This window comes from Aspergillus tanneri (assembly GCF_003426965.1).
Source record: "Aspergillus tanneri strain NIH1004 chromosome Unknown AapTan_7_pilon_pilon_pilon, whole genome shotgun sequence".
Taxonomy (NCBI): domain Eukaryota; kingdom Fungi; phylum Ascomycota; class Eurotiomycetes; order Eurotiales; family Aspergillaceae; genus Aspergillus; species Aspergillus tanneri.
The window spans coordinates 472,053-488,598 of NW_022984634.1; the positions used below are offsets into that span (position 1 = coordinate 472,053).

A 16,546-nucleotide genomic window follows, 5' to 3' on the forward strand; every position below is an offset into this window, starting at 1 on the left:
CTGGAGCATGTTTATATGCATCTACAGATCTGAAAATAGTCTTGCGTCCACTGTGCTGCCTGTTCTCCTTGCTCGACTGTCCAACATCCCATCCCCCCAGCATATCCATCTGGTCGAACAATAGCAATGCCTGCCTGGCTGCTCTTGACATCTCCCATCCACTTCTCCGTGCAAGTCGGATTGTCCAGTTCATCCAGATACAACGTCCAGCGACTCTTCTGCAGCACGTCTGGCAAATCAACCACCTCGAACAGCGAACGAGACGACCGAGTCACCAAAGCGAAGGTCAGAAAATGCGACACGGAAGTGTACCGCTGTGGCTGGAGTAATTCATCTTTCTTTGCCCATCCCCTGGGTCGCTTTTGGTATGACTGCTGTGCCAGACCATTTAACTCCTTTAATCCTGAGTCCACCTTCTCACAAACCGTCTGCAAAAACCCTATTCCCGTCCTTACATCTGGCACAAATAAATACACACGAAACTGACCCAACAGGGGAATATCAATCTGGATATCCACCGGATTGGCATCAATATACCTTACCACCCTAGCAGGAACCATCAACGCGCCGGGTCGTAATCCAGAGACGACCTGCGTCTCTAACGTCAGAGGACCAGGGGAATATTCCGCCCCAACGCCAGAAATAAAGCGAATATTCTCATCAAAGTTCCGAGCCAAAGCATCATCACCCTGCGCGAACGCCTCGCAATGCTTTGCATCAAAACTGATCAAATCCTTCGCAATTTTTCGTCTCTCATCCTCGTACGTCCGTAGGATCCGTCGATTTGCCAGACCACGCACCACAAGATTAATCTTCCACGCGAGATTAAAGCTATCATGCATGCTGGTATTTGCGCCTTGAGCGGCCAGGGCAGAGTGGCAGTGTCCGGCCTTCTACATTAACAAGTAAACTAGAGGAAGAGAGGTATACATACATCACCTGCAATAAACACCCTATTTTCATCATCTGCGAAATGTCTAGCAGCGCGCTGTCCTACGACATAATTCCCAAACCACTCGATAGTCTTCCAGCGTAGATTGAACGGACGCATGGCCTCGACCGCTCGATGCATCACGTATTCTGGTGTGGCCATTCGTTTATCAACTTTCTCGCCATCTGTCGAGGACAGCTGCACGTATAAACGAGTCATATTGCGCTCGCGGGGAATCCAGAGGATCGATCCTGCGGAATGCGATCGAACGGCGACTTTGCTCCATAGATCTGGGAAGTTTGTCTCAATCACTCCTAGTATTTATTAGTATCCATTCCAATATAGATAATAAAAATCATCGAGAGAGGCGGAGAGGGAGACCATCAAGAACCCCCCACGAGGCATTAGTAACGTCCCCCTCCAGATGCGCATTGGGAATGAAATCTCGAACGACAGATCTAGCCCCGTCACATCCAACCAGATAATCAGATAGAATACTCCTGGTTTCCGAACCAGACTGATACTCAACGCGAACCTGTCCAGTCGATAACCTCTCACATGAGACAAACCGACTCCTCCGTCGCACAGAAACCCCTCTCTCTTCTATATCCCCAATCAGTATATCTTCAATGATCCCCTGATGCGCTAGTAGGATATACGGATCTGACGCCCCGACTAGATGATCCGGATAATGCGTTTGACGACCCGTTCGATGAAGGGGTGTATTCTCTGTTGATTCCTATTTTCTCAGTCCTTATCATTTTTTTATGATGTAAAATGTGGAATACCCAGAAAGCAATATCGTATACCCGCACCCCAGTACGTAGTAAATCATCCGCCAACCGCAGCTGCTTGAATGTCTCGATGGTTTTCGGCTGCATGCCGTCAGCTTTTCCGGTGGAGGTTTTATCAGGTCGGTAGTCGAGGAGGATAACGTCGATACCGTAGCGGGTGAGGTTGCACCTAGTACTCCTCTTAGTTCTGCTACTCGATGGAAATGCAATCTTACCCTAGCATAAGGCCTGATGGCCCGGCGCCGACGATGACGACTGTTGTGGTTTCATTTTCGTCCATTTATTACCCTTGTTATCTTTGTTACGAAGAAAGGAAGGCAGAGAGTTATGATGATGTACCATGTCACGGAAGAGGTGATACCCCGCTTGACTAATTCACCTCTTGGTCGCCCCTCCATCCATGAGAATATCCTCCCCGCCATGAACCGACTGGCATAGCTGGCGAGAAATACACAAACCGCCGTGAGATCCTCCGGTTCAGCGACTCGGCTGTTCATCGTTGTCGAATTTCCATTTTTCAACAAGACGGAGAAACTACCTTCACTGTTACTGAGTTACATTCTTTACATAGGAATATGTAGTCATTTACAAAGGCGGCCATTTCGATCCGTACATATCCTGGGGATATAGCGTTTATGAGGATATCTTAATCAGTCAGTGCACTCCATAATAATAAAAAGAAAGAATATATATTTGGCCACCTCCTTAGCAACGGCGTCCATCGCACGGACAACCTTTGGACGCACAATATGTAGAGCACAGCTGGTGGCGCCCCGCAACGTGGCTCGCCATACTGACCACCAGTACAATGCTCCTATGCTGGGTTCCGTTGGCAATCATCTGTTTGGCAGCGAGTTGGGCCGTAAAATACACTTCGGTGACATTGACAGCCACGGGTCCTGATGGTCTTCGTATGTGAAGTCCAGGAAGGGAAGGTGTCGAAAGATACCTGCGCAGGGTACACACAGAGCATTATTGAAGTCGTTCTGGAATTGTCGGGAGCCAGATTCAGGGACTCAGGAAATGAGATGTCCACTCTATATTAACAGATTACTATCTGCATACCAGAGGAATAGGCACAGAGGTATTACGAACCGGTAATAACCTGTACGAACTCCGCACGCTCTCACAATGGCATTGAATCTGTCTAAAACCGCCACGTTTTCATTGACGTCAACGAGTCAGCGAGCGCATGCGAAGCCAACACCTCGAGCACCGCGTATCGCCAAGGCGGTTCTTCCGACAAATGAGAACTGGTTCATTGTGTATATAGTGGTAGATATGAATATGGGAAGTGTGGGGACTATTCGTAGATATATCAACCCCTCTTCTGTGATTCCCTTAGACATCGCCACGCTACTATAAATTAACCAACCTCCAGGAGTAGCTCACCATGGCTCCTCCGATCCGGGTTAAGGAGAAACAGGTCCGTGGGGAGTCATGTACTTTACAGGTAGAGTTCTCACTGTCGTTAATCTCATCTAGTCCCAAGGAATTTATATATGCATAGATTCTGGTAATAGGCGCCGGCCTGGCTGGTCTCGGCACCGCCATCAGCTGCTCCCTGGCCGGACACAAGGTACACATACTAGAGGCAGCACAAGAAATCCGTGAAATCGGCGCGGGAATCCAGATCCTACCGAACAGTTCGCGGGTTCTCCAACACTGGGGACTCACCGAGAAACTAACCCCATACATGACACTTCCCCGCGTGTGCAACTTCCTCGGTTGGAAAGGCAATCTGATATCCTCGATGGACTTCCATGCCTCGGAGCGGCAATATCCCGGCACCTGGTATCGAGATTTCCACCGAGCAGATCTACAGCGATGTCTGGCGGAGCGGGCAGAGGAGCTAGGAGCCAAGATGACTTGTAGTGCGCGGATTGTGGACGTGCAGGCACAGGAGAAGTGTGCGACGGCGATTGCGGCAGACGGGAGACGATGGGTGGGGGATCTCGTTGTCGGTGCAGACGGGGTGTTTGGGAACCTTACCGAGGTGCTTCTCGGTCGAGAGCATCCGCCTATCAAGACGGGGGATCTGGCGTATAGACTGCTCTTGTCAACGGAGGAGATGCGAAAGGACCCGGAGTTGGAGGGTTTCGTGATGGATCCGCAGGTGAATTACTGGTTGGGACCGGATGCGCATGCTGGTATGGCTCTTACCCCATGCACTATAGGAATATACTTATGAGTAGTTAACTATGTCCTCCGCGGGGGAAAGCTGTTCAATATGGTCCTCCTGGTACCGGATGATATCCCTGAGGAATCACTCGCCACGACGGTCGAAGGCAATGTGCAAGAGATGTGCTCGCTGTTCGAGGGCTGGGATCCCCGGTATGTCTCACCCCTCTAACCAGACGATACTGATGTTGTAGAATCCAAAAACTGCTGAAATTATGCCAGTCGGTGTATAAATGGCGGTTATGTATCCGATACGGCGATTACAACTGGACGCATCCCTCTGGGACGTGGACGATGCTGGGCGACGCAGTGCATGCGACACTACCATATCTCGCATCAGGGTATATGTCCCCGCCCCCAAAAGGATAACTTCTATAGCTGAAGTAAATAGTGCAGGAATGGCTTTTGAAGATGGTGCCGTATTAGGAGAATGTCTCTCACGACTCCCAAACACGCCTAATACGCGCAAAACATCGACCGAGTTTGCTACGGCAAAGAGACATGCGCTCGCCGTATTCGAGAAATGTCGCAAGCAGCGTACTAAAATGGTAGTGGAACGCGGCAACGTCCAGCAATATCTGTATCATCTCCACGATGGCCCTGAGCAGCAGGAACGGGATCGCCAAATGCAGATGGTGCCGACACCGGAAGGGGAGGCGTTGGCCTGGAGGGATCCGGGTTTGGCTCCAAGGTTGTTGGGATATGATCATATTAAAGATGTAAGTGATGTATGTCTGGTTGATGATGTAGCTGACCGGTTAGGTGGATGAGAACTGGGGGAGTGAGAGAGAGAGCAACCTTTTCTAGTTTGGATATACCCTAATTTCCAATATCTAACAATCACTATTATAACATGCATATACAGTACACTTCATTCAATATTTAGCTTCACATATCCTTGTATTAACCCTATACATATAACCAGAATGGGCCTAGGAAATCAGAAAGCATATTTTCCACCAGCAATTCCTCACGATAGCTCTCAAATACCTTGTCAAATGTATCAGCAACCCAAAGCCTCACGCTTCAGACGCTGTATTGAATTATGGCAGAATTGATACCTTTGGATGGACACGAAACAGTGGATTTCACATGTTCCTACACCTCTGCGCTGTCACATTCCTTTTGCTGGGACTAGGTTTGCCGGGACTAGGTACTGCGCCACCTCATGTAAAAGGCCTATCTATAAGGTAACGGATGATAACGAGATGAGCGTAGAGAAAATGGCACTCGGATACATTTATGAGAGTTTGGCGTTTTAGGAGATAATGGAGATATCAGAAGAGGGCCCCTGATTGGAGTAAGTGGAGCTTCCAGTTGCTTTGGATACTAAATATAATGAATTCAGTATATAAGTATGGCATATGATATGACATGCATGACAAATCAAGACATTCGATCAACGAATGCCATATGCAATGAAAAGAAAACAACTATGAAAAAGAAATGAAGAGAAAAACAGAAAACGAGAGAAAGAGAGAATGAGAAGAATGAATATAGTACATCAAACTGGAAACCTCACCCCCCCTCGTTCTGTCGTCCTCGGCTGGGACAAAATCCGCGGCAACGTTCTCGCCTTCGGATCCTGATTAAACCGCAGTCGATCCCTCTTTAGATTAAATAAACGAATCATGCATCCCATAGCCTGCTCATCCGTCAGACTAAGTTTCAGATCTGGCCCCACAGTATCAGATATATCCCGAACACAGGTCGAGACCATCCAACGCGCGAGCACATCGATATCCCGCTCGTTACTCCAGCAGGGAAACATCGACAGGATCTGGATAGCCCGGGTGAATTCCCGATGGCTTGCATCTCTCGGATCAGTCAGGTATAACCTCGGACCCTGGATTTGGTCCTCTTCGAGACGTTTATCAAGTAGTCGGAGACATTCGCGCGGGGTCGGATTCCGGAAGATGATCTCTTCTTGGAACAGACTGGCGAGACGGGGTCGATTGGCGAGCAACTGGTCCATTTCTTGCGGTGGACCGGCAAGAATCACCACCGTTTGGCCTGCGTGTTTCGGGAGCAGGTAGACGAGCTCGTCCATTGCTTGTAGGGTGGATTCTGTGTCGGCAAGTCGGTGTGCGTCCTCTACAAAGAGAACCTTGCCTCGGCTCGAATCGAGGTGCGTTCGTGCGCAGGAACTGATATTGACGCCTTGGGTAAAGTCACTTATAGAGCATTCAACTAGCTCGCTGGTCTCTAGTACACCCATTTTGTAGTACAGGATACCGAGCTGTTGAGCAACGGTTTTCTTGCCGGAGCCTAATCTGTCAGTACACATGTAGATATAGATATAGATGTACCAAGAAGGACATACCATAAGCTCCCTTAAACACCAGAGCATACGGAACCCTCCTCCCAGGATCCAAACCTTGCACCCACGCGGCCTTCATCTCATTATGATACCGCTTCAACACAGCGATGATATCATCCGGGACGATGGAATTCCGCAATTCATCACGAAACGCCAACGCCGTATGACCACCTACCAGATCTGGCTGAAAGTCCTCCGCCTGGAGGACTCTACCTACCGGCTCTGCTATCTTTGACCGTCGTTCTTCGAAGTTATGATTCGCGACGCCAACGAGTCGCTCGATCGCTCGCGCGTTGTCAAAATCTTGACGCATCCGTGCGTTGTCAAGGATATCCATCGCGGCTTGGAAGGCCTCCGGCGTCGAGTCGATATCGTTTTCTTGTACCTTTGTCTGGAACAACTGTTCCATTTGCTCTCGTGAGAGACGGTGGAAGGGAACGACCTGGGCTTCGAATTTGTTGACTGTTGTCTTGTGCAGTTGGGAGATGACTGATTCGATGGCTGAGTCGGAGCCCATCAGGATGGTGCATGCGCGAGAGACGCTCATTTCATGGCTTAACGTGGCTAGGACGTCTGGGGGGATGCGTCCCGGGTTGATGATGGAGGTTCCGCTGAGAGTTTCGATCTCGATGATGAGGGCCTCGTCGGGATTTAGAATGAAGGGATTTAGAGCGAAGAGGGATTTCACTGGGACTGGGATGGTTAGTTATCATTGTATTTCATTTTCTGTCAGTCAGGAAACATACCGTGTGCGCTTTTTAATAGTCCCAAATCCGCCAGCACCTGCACATACAACTGTGCCGCAGTAGATTTTCCAGTTCCTCTAGGTCCAGCAAAAACGCGATTCAATCGCACAGGAAGTCGTCTCTGATTGTTGAGTTCCCTCGTATAGTTCTCATCAAGGGTATCGAAGACCTCCCGAACAGAAGCCTTTATGGCATCTTGTCCGACAAGACTCTGCAGAGCCAACCATGCCTCGCTCTGAAGTCTGATATCCGCGGGACTGGGTCCCAGTAGATCCTGTCGTGAGAAGAAAAAGTAGTCCACCTCGTCCATGCCATCCGTCTGCTCGGTTAGGTACTGAGCCTGACGACGAGCGACGGTAGCTACGAAGTCGCGTACCGCATGGGCATTGGTGAAGCCCTTCTTGTCGCGGCCTCGAGCCAGTCGACGGGCTGCGACCTGCATGTACGGTCCCTCGAGGCCGCCTTCAACTTGCATACGGCCGTGATATTCCTCAGTGATGCGTCGTCCAAGTAGGTGAAGGAGGTCAGGGCGGTCGAAATCATGGAAGGTCAATGTGCTGCATGTTCGGCGCTGGAGAGCCGGGTGATCGCGGAGAAAGACGGCGATGTCATCTGGAGAGCCGGTGAATACGACGATGATCCTGCCTGTCGTACGTTCCATGGCATCTTGAACACAAGCGAGAGACAGCTCCGCCGTGGAGTGATCCGTAGAGTCATCGAGCAAATGCGGTCGGTCGACGATCAGAACACCAGCCGTGTGTGCCGACGGGGCAGAGTCCACCATTTCCTGAACAAGTTGTCGAGTTCCTTCTAGGCCCTTGGAAGCCAGTTCCGAGCCCGCAGTCTCCCTGACGACGTCTGTGTCGGTGATTCCGATCGAATAGAGCATTTTGGCATACATCCGAGCAACAATACTCTTGCCGGTGCCTGGATTCCCCTGCATGGATATGTTGTACCACTCGCTGCGCGGGTCTCTTCCATGTCTTCGGCAGATCTGCACATAGCTCTGCACACCATTCAACTGTCTCTTGACATTCTCATGGCCCACCAGTTTCTCCATTCCATCCGTGACTTCTCTTCGAGCAGCCTCACGATTCGACTGCTCCCGTTCCGTGGAGCGTCTCTGAAGCGTGGAAGTAATACCCATTCTGGACATGGTCTGCGTCGACACCGAAACGGACTGCTGCGATTGTCTGGGAAAAGAAGAGGACCACAGGGAAAAGAAAAATGGGAAACGCGATTGTCTCCCGACGGAGCAATCCATGCTCTGACACCGACGACAAGGACACAGCTGCGCTAGGAGATCAAGGAGAATCGAAAGCATGAAGGGAAGACACTGAGTATGGGGGCACCGCTCTTTTGAGCTCTGAGTGACATAGACGGTGATGACGATGGTAGATAGGAGAAATTAATCTCCTGTAGCTGTTCTGAACCATTCATATTTATTGATGCGTGGGTGAACCAGCTGGCAGAGAGAGAGAAATCGCCGATTGAGTCACCATATGTCGGCCTCATCAGGTCGGAGTCCAAGCACTCAGTCAGTGACCAGAATTCGTACCTTGGAGATCAGCAGGCCTATGATAAGACGACAGGTAGTGGTGATGCTATTCACCGCTACTTGGCCTCTCCGCCTAACTGAGTTGCCTCGGTCTCTGGACTTGAGAGCTCACGATAGTTGGTATGTGATTAGATCACACCATTCAAGATTCACTGGCCAATTGACTTAGTGAGGCAGTCATCTGAAACAATGCCACAAAAAATTGCTCGACTATTCTGAAACAGAGTGCCAGCTTGTGGTTCTATTTTTGCGGCCGTTAGGCGAGTGTCAGGCGCTGGCGCTGCGTTGATGTTGCTGCCTATCACAATGTGCAATGTGGCAGAGCCTTGATTGGATCGATATTAGTAAGGTGAAGCCGCGCTATATTGAATGACTTGATCTGACCTAATGATGTCTCGTGGCAAGACTGAGCAAACTAGTCTCGAGGCTAATTCCATACAGAGATCCTTTCAACATCTCCACCTAAGTCATCGGGTGAACCACAAGGAACTGGACCCCCTGGTTCTCCGTAAGGGCACGACCACCCCAGATCCTACGCACCTCCGCACGTTCGATACTCCGATTGAGACAGAACCTGGGAGCTCCACAAGAACTCGCCGCCTGTCGGAGGCGATTCGCATGCACGACAGTTGATCGGATGAAGAGACGAGATTGTATCGGCTTGTTGATATCTATAGATTCCTCTGTGGTGGGTTTCCACCGTAGTATTGCGGAAGAGTGAAGTGATAGAACCCGGTGGAGTCGGCGAGACGACATGCTTGAACTGAGGGAGGTTAGGTACGTTCTGGTTTAGTTGTAGTATACTTAGGAGAGTGTATCATTCTGCGGTGGAAATGCCGCCGTTGGTCCAGTCGGTGCGGGACAATTCGCGTCAGTGATCGAAGAAGAGGTTGTTGTGATTGCTGTGTTGCAGGGAGGATGGTAGTGGGATGAAGGAATCCAGGGACTCGAGATACGAGGTCAGAGGAGAGTTAGACATTCCTATTTAGCTTGATCTACAGGAAGCGAGTTACGAAATTAAATATAAGGTGGTTCCCCGCACCGCCTCGGATTTCGGCTAACTACACATGAATATGTGCATACATCTACAGCCTAATCGGTAATCGCTTTCACCATCTTGGATATAATCCCCCCATGCGTCTTCGCCTCCACATCCGCAGTATCCGCATAGAACCGTCTCATGCCATCGAGATCGATCGTCCTGGCATCAATCCACCACGGTCCGCGATAGTACAAACGAGCAGCAAGGTAGATGACTACGATAGCCACGACACTTACATAGTTAGCGAAGAAGTTTTTGACATTCGGACTGCCTCCCAGCGGCCATACACTGACGTAGAATTCAGTGATGACCAACAGCACACACCAGACCAGACCCCAGTATGCACCGTACGGATATGTCCACGACTTCCACGGCAGCTCCGAGGGGTCCCGACCCTGGATCTTCCATGCATATCGCATGCGGATGTGGGATAGACAGATCATGCCCCATCCAAAGAGGGTGAGGAGCGAGGTGAGATTGGAGAACCAGGTGAAGACATCGGCGCCTTTGTTGCTGACGTTCAGGTAGGACAACCCACCGCCGATAAGCAGGGTGATGAACAAACTTGCGAGAGGTCGTCCTGTTTTGTCGGCTTTTCCAAAAATCTACATACCTGTTAGAAGGCTATCTGTTTATCTGGATGTCTTCTGGCGGACCCACCTTCGGAGCAATATTCAAATGCGCCATGCCCATGAGTGTGCGAGCACCGCCATATCCCGAGATCGTTCCAGTGGAGAGAACGGAGATGAAAATCACCGCATTCATCATATGTGCTAAGGGATCCAGGCCTGCGTTACGGTAGGCGATCACAAATGGGGATGCATTGACACCATCGCCACCGAACAGGTTCTTATCCTTCGGATCCACGGTGGTGGTAATCACGAAAGATCCCAGGATGTAAAACAGTGAGAGACGCAGCCACATGGAGCCAACGGCGCGTGGGACCGACTTGCGCGGATTGGACGTTTCAGCAGCCACAAGAGCGCAGCTCTCAGACCCAGACATGGCGAAGATACAGGTCGGCACGACGGACAGGAAGCCTTTAAAGCCGTTGGTGAAGGGCTCTACGTTCCAGTAGCGGAAGCCGATGGGTCCTTCTGCAGGGGCACCTCCCGCGGAGACGACTGGGGAGATCAGCTATGCAGAACCCAGCGAGGGTGGACGACCCACCGATAAGGGAAATAATGACCACGATGATCCATGAGAACTTGATAGTCGATGAGACCACCTCGACTTCTGCAAAGAACCTGACCGCAGCCACATTGATCAGGGTAATCACCACCCAGAAGATACTGATCCACGCGGCCACAGGCACTTTATGGGTCCAGAAGCTCAGAACAGTGTTGATCCCCTGTTTTGTCAGTACAGATTAAGCAAAGGGCAATGCATACCGACGTACCTGCAACTCATTGGCAATGGTAATGAAATAGCTCAACCAATAGGACCAACCCAGGGCAAATGCCGCCGCCGGGTCAACAAACATTGAAGTCCACTGCACAAACGCCGACGGAAGAGGATACAAGACGGCCATCTCGCCGATTGAGTGACTGACAGACCAGATCATGCTGCCACTGAGAACATATCCGATGACAATGGCGGCCGGGCCTCCGTTAGCCAGGGAGGTACCACTCCCCAGCCAGAGGCCCATGCCGATGGACGATCCCAGAGCAATCATAGTGATATGTCGCGTAGAGAGTGTACGATGCAGGTCCGTCTCCGCGCCATGATCTATGTCGGCCACCTCTCTGGGGCTAGGTTCAGGTTCGATGGTCTTCTCGCTGGTCTTGTTACTAGTGGTGTCAGAAGCCATGATGTGGAACAGGTGCGGAGAGGAGGAGAGACACAAGATGATGGGCGATATACAGAGGGAGAATCAGCTTAGAGAGAAACCTTTCCAAGTGCTTGTCATGCGATGCAAGCCAGTGTCGAAGCTAAGCATGTGGGTTATCAAGATAACCGCCGTTTTTGGAAGGTTGCATCAGTCAATTGTCGGCTTCATCCGTGATCCACGATTCGGGCCCGGGCCCAGTCATCGTCATTCTTGAGTGTAATGCTTGGAATTATGCTCTATTTGCGTCATTGATTTGGTTACTGGTATATGATGGACACTATTACATCGCCTGTGGTCAGAATAAAGCTAGTCCATATTGGGACATCATGTGAATAACCGAGACCGAGTGACACGGCTGATCTTGAAGAACAGGTCAACACCACACAACACACAACACACAGAATATTCAAGCTCTTATAGAATTACACATATAATTCCGACACTTGTACACCCAAGAATCCTACATGACCCCCATGCTCTCCGTGAATTTCTCCCATTCCCAGCCAGAACAGCATTAACATTGCCTTAAACAAGAGCATTGTCATAGATGCCCAAGAGAAATCTTGCCAGAACATTACAAATGTAGATCACGTCGGATGCATTCCTGAGTCTACTAAGCTCAGTCTATTAAGCTCGCTGGATGTACACCAGATAAGAAGATCAGCCACCTTCTTGGCGTATCTTCTCATATCCACCAAAATCAGCCAGATGTTATTGCTCCATTCGTTCGTTTCGGGTGTCATGGCATCCAAGGCATTTGATTTGCTGTTGCTGGCGCTACAACCAGTGTTAATACAGCGTAACGCCTGGCTCATCCTATCATTTCAGATCTACGATGTGAGGTTCGTAGGAGGGATGCATCGGGATGCAATCCGATAGCATATCGCATGCTGTATCGTGATGGGGTTTGGTGACTTTTCGCATGCGGGGCCATTCCTATTTTAATATTATTAGTTCATATCTATAGTATCTGCATTGTTCTGTCCAGTTACCTCATTTCTCCATCCTTTCGAGCTGTCTTTTTCTCTCTACCAGCATATAGGTAGCACCTGCAGAGGCCAATCACGTTCACCTCGTCAATATGGATTGACGCTCTCTCAACACATAATTATGGCCAAAATAACCAATACACCCAGCCCTGGCACGCTTTAGTTTCATTCAAGAGTAGAGAATGACAAACATACTTCTCCAAGCAAGAGACCATCCCCCTACAACCCAAAGCAACAGCGTAGTTCTGCACAGCCCCTGAGAGCAAAAAGGGGGTAGAAAAGAAGAACCAGCGTCCTGTTCCTGAATATAGCGATAGACTCATTCTGTAAGTTCTCTTTAAAGATTTGTTCCGAGTATCCTGTGGTTTGCGAGGTCGCTTGTGCGGCTCATGTTGTTATTAATGTTGTTATTAAATGGTTGTCTGTGCTGCCGACGAGCAAATTTGCGGTATTTAGATAGTGTCAATTGTGGATCTCCACTGGGGAAATATTGTAAGAATTGGCAGCCTGCTCTACTCAATATTATACGAGGTCTAATGACGACATTGGCTCTATAGTGTTGATCTCGTGGTTGGAGAACCTCCTCAAATGTGCTCAATTCCGCGCATCTGCATAAACGCCAATCTCTAAAATTACCAAGCATCGCTCTTAAAACTCCTCGGTTATCACAAAGAAAGCTAAAAACAAAGACATGAAACTCTGTCTTCCTCAATTAATCCTCCGTCCTCAATCAATATGGAGTCCACAACGGACTCAAACATGGAAATATCAAACCACAACACAACCCATACCACGCACACAATGAACATGCCGTCAGTCTTCACAGCAAGCACAAAAGTAACCATTCTCTTCCTTGGCTGGACCACCTCCTCTACGCTCTCATACCTCTTCACTCTAATATTCCTCTTCCTTCTCGCCATTACCAACCGTTTCCTCGCAGCACTGAAATCCCAACTCGAACGATCCTGGAACCGACCGTCGCAATCCGCAGTTCCAACTCTACAACCTGCTCCTCGACGTGCCCGGCCCGCAAAAGACAGACAGAGCCCACTACCAAAATACATGGAAATGAGCCCAGGAGAGGGTATCGAAGACAACACCTGCCCTCGAGACACAGACCTCAAAGAGGAAGATAATCCTACCTCCGGACTACTTGGAAGGGCCAAGATTGGATCTCTACGTCGTAAAATCGGCCCGTGGCACGCTAATAGGTCCTGGAGACTCTATCAAGATGGGATCTCCTCTGTGTTGGAGCTGTGTAAGGCGGTGATTGGGTATTTCCTGTACGAGCTTTGTAGGTAAGGGATGATTCAGCTTTGCTTACGATTATAGGATGCTCTCCGTCATGACGCTGAATATCGGTGTGTTCTGTGCTGTTCTCACGGGGATTCTAGTGGGTGAGTTGACTCTGGGACGGTATTCGCCTGTCTCGTCGGGGTGGGATGAGGGAGCTTGTCATGGATAACTATATATTACGAGGGCACGATATAAATATGAGAGTAAATATAATACGTTCTACTCGGTCTAACTGCTTACCGAGTCTGGAGAGGTTTTTCCACCACTGATAATATGGCATTCTCTCCATCCCCGCAGCTCGTGTTAATGTATCCCGAGTATTGTACCCTCAATAGGTAGCATGATTCCACATGGATATATACAGATCCAAACATGCACCTCTTTCTAAGCGCACCGGTCTTGGTACTGGCTGGTATAGTCCAGGCCAAGGGACCGTTTCTACATAAACTCAATGAAACGACGCATATTATCGGCAACGACTTGTGGAATGTAACTATCGGACACCAATACGGAGTGAAACTATTCTACAGGGAGACAGACCTTGTCGGCAACGCATGGGGATACTACGTCAGCTACAGTAAGTCTATCACCATTCAATTCGAACATATCATGCTAACTCACCATCCAGACGGTGCACAATCCAACCTCAATTGGACCTCGGCATCCATCCACCATCGTGGTACCAATTACGCTGATATTAAACTCACCGCTGCCGAAGGCGACTTCCACTGGGTGATTTTCAATCACCTAGCAGGCGCATATCAAACTTCGTGAACCATAACCTACCTGAATTGGGCGAGTTCCGTACCCTCTGGCGTCTTGACAATATCTCTTTCCCGAACGGACGAACCAACATCAAAGACGAATCTTTACCAACGTTCAGTGAATATGCGAGTTCCACCAAGGTCCAAGATGAGACATGGCAGCGCGAAGATGGTTCTTACATCACAAAATATGATTTCTCAGCGTATATCCGAGACCTGGATTTCTATGGGGTTTACGGCGACCAATTCGGATCATGGTATATCAATCCCGGAAAAGACTACTATAACGGAAATCATCTGAAGCAGGAGTTGACTGTGCATCGGGAGAGCGCTACAGGGGACGCGGTGCAGCTGAATATGATTCACAAGGCGCACTTTCAGACGTCGTCCGTGGATAACATTCCAGATGGGAAGTTATTGGGCCCTTGGTTGTGGTATATGGTTTGTCAGTTCCAGTTTCCAGACTGGTGGAAGCTAACAACAGTAGAATAACGGGTCGAAATCTGACGCTGCAGAGCAAACAAAGCAGGAGTTCCAATCCTGGCCATACAAATTGTTCCAGGACAAATCATACCACTCCCACGGCTCTGTATCTAATAATCTTATCCTTTCCGATGGTCGGCCTGCAGCGGGGGCGTCCGTGTTCCTGGGTGATAACCCATCCTAATAAAACAGCGCTGGACATGGGATCAGATTATTATTACACAGGTAAAACGGACAACCAGGGGAGTTTCACTTTTAGACACGTTCGCTGCGGGAAATACAGTTTGCAGGCCTGGTCCGATGGGGGACGCATTGCCGACGTGACGGCTAGCTTCCATGATGGCGTGAGTGTACAGCAAAAGAAACAGACACAACTAGGGAGATTAGAATGGAAGATATCCTCTCGAAAGAAGATATTTCACATCGGAGGCTTCGATCAGAAATCTCTCGGATTCAAGCACGGCGGGAATCCTTACCAGCATGCACTTGTGGAAAAATGTCCGGCGAATTTAACTTACACCTTTGGGGAGAGCAAGACGTCCGATTGGTGCTTCACACAGTCGGCTAAAGGGTCTTGGACTATTCACTTTACTGTCGATGAGAAGACTATAAAGAAACCTGCTTTGTTGACGGTTTCCTGGCGGGATACTCCTCCGGAACGACATCTCAGGTCTTACTTAATGGAGACGCAGATAGTCCGATTGGAAACTTTACCACGTTACTGAATGATCCAGGTCTGTGTCGCTCTGCAAAAATGGCGGGAGAATGGCGGTTGTTCGATTTTGATATCCCCAGGGGCCGGTTGAAGTCGGGGTGGAATACGATAGATTTCGAAGTGACTGAGTCGAGCAGGTGGAGGGGGTTTATGTGAGATAGTATTATTTTAGAGGCATAGGAGTGTTAGTCCTTATTCTATTCTACTTGTTTTGAGTAGACATTGATATACTATGGTGGCCTAAAAGTCATAAACTCAACCATTCTATTGGATACATTTCGACTTGCGGATTCGGGGATCAATCCACCTGCTCTAATACTGAATATCAATGCGCAGAGGCACACAATACATCTCCTGCTAGATGTCCTACATAAGGTGTAGCATGTTTCGTACGTCAAATTTCATTATAATGTTTTACTTGCGGATAAACCCCTGACCACCTGGTCTGGTCTTCGAATATCGAAGGTAGAGTGATGCAATCGTGGCAAATCATGAAGTGTCAGTTTCACCACCATGCTACGGTTACTTGTATTTATTATGGTATAACCATGGCCTGTGTATTGCTATTTGATGTCGATGTCTTTTAGAATTAGAAATATTGATAATTAAAGACATCTGGGCTCTATTTTAACACACACGAAAGACTACATTCTAGAGATTTTGAGAAAAATCAGATATTGCTGCTTGTATGTTACAAAGCAAAAAAAAATATAATTCATTCTGAACTAGGACACACTTTGTGTGTGATACTGCTGCCTTGATTACAATATCAATTTCCATAGCTACCCAATATCCGCGTATGAAACTAAAGCACCCCCCGGTTGATCAGCATGTGAATAACAAACAGAATGGACCAAACCCGGGGTGGCAAGACAACAAAAGTACAATTATAACGA

The 16,546-nt window shown here is 49.0% G+C and overlaps 5 protein-coding genes across 5 annotated transcripts; 2 read left to right on the top strand and 3 right to left on the bottom strand.

The window, feature by feature from the left end:
* Window positions 1-11: 11 nt before the first annotated feature.
* ATNIH1004_006762 (uncharacterized protein) lies at window positions 12-2,005 on the bottom strand (the record flags this gene model as incomplete). Its single annotated transcript, XM_033571389.1, has 5 exons — window positions 12-890; window positions 935-1,245; window positions 1,313-1,670; window positions 1,720-1,894; window positions 1,941-2,005. 5 exons carry the CDS (start codon window positions 2,003-2,005, stop codon window positions 12-14), a joined length of 1,788 nt encoding a protein of 595 aa, XP_033424704.1.
* A 1,113-nt stretch (window positions 2,006-3,118) lies between these two features.
* Window positions 3,119-4,713, top strand: ATNIH1004_006763 (uncharacterized protein; the record flags this gene model as incomplete). Its single annotated transcript, XM_033571390.1, has 6 exons — window positions 3,119-3,167; window positions 3,249-3,875; window positions 3,921-4,059; window positions 4,129-4,247; window positions 4,303-4,625; window positions 4,669-4,713. The coding sequence occupies 6 exons, from the start codon at window positions 3,119-3,121 to the stop codon at window positions 4,711-4,713; spliced, it is 1,302 nt and encodes a 433-aa protein (XP_033424705.1).
* A 697-nt stretch (window positions 4,714-5,410) lies between these two features.
* On the bottom strand, window positions 5,411-8,128 carry GbpA (the record flags this gene model as incomplete). The annotated part of the gene is made up of 3 exons (XM_033571391.1): window positions 5,411-6,174; window positions 6,230-6,919; window positions 6,973-8,128. 3 exons carry the CDS (start codon window positions 8,126-8,128, stop codon window positions 5,411-5,413), a joined length of 2,610 nt encoding a protein of 869 aa, XP_033424706.1.
* Window positions 8,129-9,622: 1,494 nt separating this feature from the next.
* ATNIH1004_006765 (putative amino acid transporter) lies at window positions 9,623-11,382 on the bottom strand (the record flags this gene model as incomplete). The annotated part of the gene is made up of 4 exons (XM_033571392.1): window positions 9,623-10,177; window positions 10,233-10,696; window positions 10,743-10,923; window positions 10,972-11,382. 4 exons carry the CDS (start codon window positions 11,380-11,382, stop codon window positions 9,623-9,625), a joined length of 1,611 nt encoding a protein of 536 aa, XP_033424707.1.
* A 1,811-nt stretch (window positions 11,383-13,193) lies between these two features.
* Window positions 13,194-15,660, top strand: ATNIH1004_006766 (putative rhamnogalacturonase; the record flags this gene model as incomplete). Its single annotated transcript, XM_033571393.1, has 7 exons — window positions 13,194-13,666; window positions 13,725-13,789; window positions 14,107-14,265; window positions 14,317-14,458; window positions 14,572-14,893; window positions 14,940-15,069; window positions 15,128-15,660. 7 exons carry the CDS (start codon window positions 13,194-13,196, stop codon window positions 15,658-15,660), a joined length of 1,824 nt encoding a protein of 607 aa, XP_033424708.1.
* Between the last annotated feature and the right edge of the window lie 886 nt (window positions 15,661-16,546).